General features: G+C 39.1%; 1 protein-coding gene across 1 annotated transcript in view; it reads left to right on the top strand.

Annotated features, from left to right (window-relative positions):
* The window catches only part of WHAMM (WASP homolog associated with actin, golgi membranes and microtubules), a 31,774-nt gene that overhangs the window by 9,202 nt on the left and 21,236 nt on the right, over positions 1 to 1,336 (top strand). The window contains exon 2 of the mRNA XM_017502265.2: positions 787 to 960. Within this exon, the coding sequence (XP_017357754.1) occupies positions 787 to 960 (174 nt within the window). The remainder of the gene's footprint in view (positions 1 to 786; positions 961 to 1,336) is intronic.

The following is a 1,336-nucleotide window of genomic DNA, read 5'->3' as shown; positions in this document are numbered from 1 at the left end:
ACCATGCCCAGCTAATTTTTTGTATTTTTAGTAGAGACGGGGTTTCACCATGTTGACCAGGATGGTCTCGATCTCTTGACCTCGTGATCCACCCGCCTGGGCCTCCCAAATTGCTGGGATTACAGGCGTGAGCCACCGCGCCCGGCTATTGGGTCCTTTTCTCTGCATACTTAGTGCATAGTTGAGATTAAATTTTGCACTCTGCCTCTCCCATTTAGTATTATAAAAGTCTCCTTTTTTTTTTTTTTTTTTTGAGATGGAGTTCCGCTCTTGTTGCCCAGGCTAGAGTGCAATGGCACTATCTCTGCTCATAGTAACCTCTGCTTCCTGGGTTCAAGCAATTCTCCTGCCTCAGCCTCTCAAGTAGCTGGGATTACAGGCATGTGCCACCACACCCAGCTAATTTTGTATTTTTAGTAGAGATGGGGTTTCTGCATGTTGGTCATGCTGGTCTCGAACTCCCGACCTCAGGTGATCTGCCTGCCTCGGTCTCCCAAAGTGCTGGGATTACAGGCGTGAGCCACCGCACCCAGCCAAAAGTCTCCATATTATTGAACAATCTTCAAAAGCACAGTGCTGAATGACTACAGTAATAATAATCTGCCATGGATATATCATAATTTACTTAACCATTCTTGTTTTATTGGGCATATTTGATGGAGGATAACATTTTAATATTTCATATTTCAAAGTAATGTATTAAAAGTTAAGAACATGAAGGTTTCTTTTATTTGTTGGGTATGTATGATCTTAAATGTATGAGCTTTATTCACATTTGCTTTCTAGGTTCTTCAAGGACACACAAAAGCCAATACCATGGTAGCATTAATGAAAGTTTACCAAGAGGAAGATGAAGCGTACCAGGAATTAGTTACTGTGGCAACAACGTTCTTCCAATATTTATTGCAGCCACTGAGGGCTATGCGAGAAGTTGCAACTTTATGTAAGCTTGATATTTTGGTATGTTTTTTTTTTTTTTTTAATCAGATTTACCATTTGTCATATGTCCTTAGTTACACTTAACGTTCAATCTCTGTACTTTGTTGGGTTCACTCTTATGTTTATTTACTTATTTATTGATAGAGATGAGGTTTTGCCATTTTGCTCAGGCTGGTCTCGAACTCCAGAGCTCAAGCAGTTGGTTTACTTTAGCCTCCCAAAGTGCTAGAATTACAGGCGTGGGCCATTATGCTCAGTTCACCCTTATGTTTAAATATTGAATTTATATTTTAAACTGATAGAAAATGAAGACATTTATGTTGGTCATCTTCTCAAGATTCCTACGGATTTGAAAGAGTTAAATGTTTTTTCTGCCAATGAATTTTTTTTTTTTTTT

This window comes from Cebus imitator, unplaced genomic scaffold (assembly GCF_001604975.1).
Source record: "Cebus imitator isolate Cc_AM_T3 unplaced genomic scaffold, Cebus_imitator-1.0 Scaffold295, whole genome shotgun sequence".
In the NCBI taxonomy this organism is placed as follows: Eukaryota; Metazoa; Chordata; class Mammalia; order Primates; family Cebidae; genus Cebus; species Cebus imitator.
This window is presented reverse-complemented; position numbering and strand designations above follow the sequence as displayed.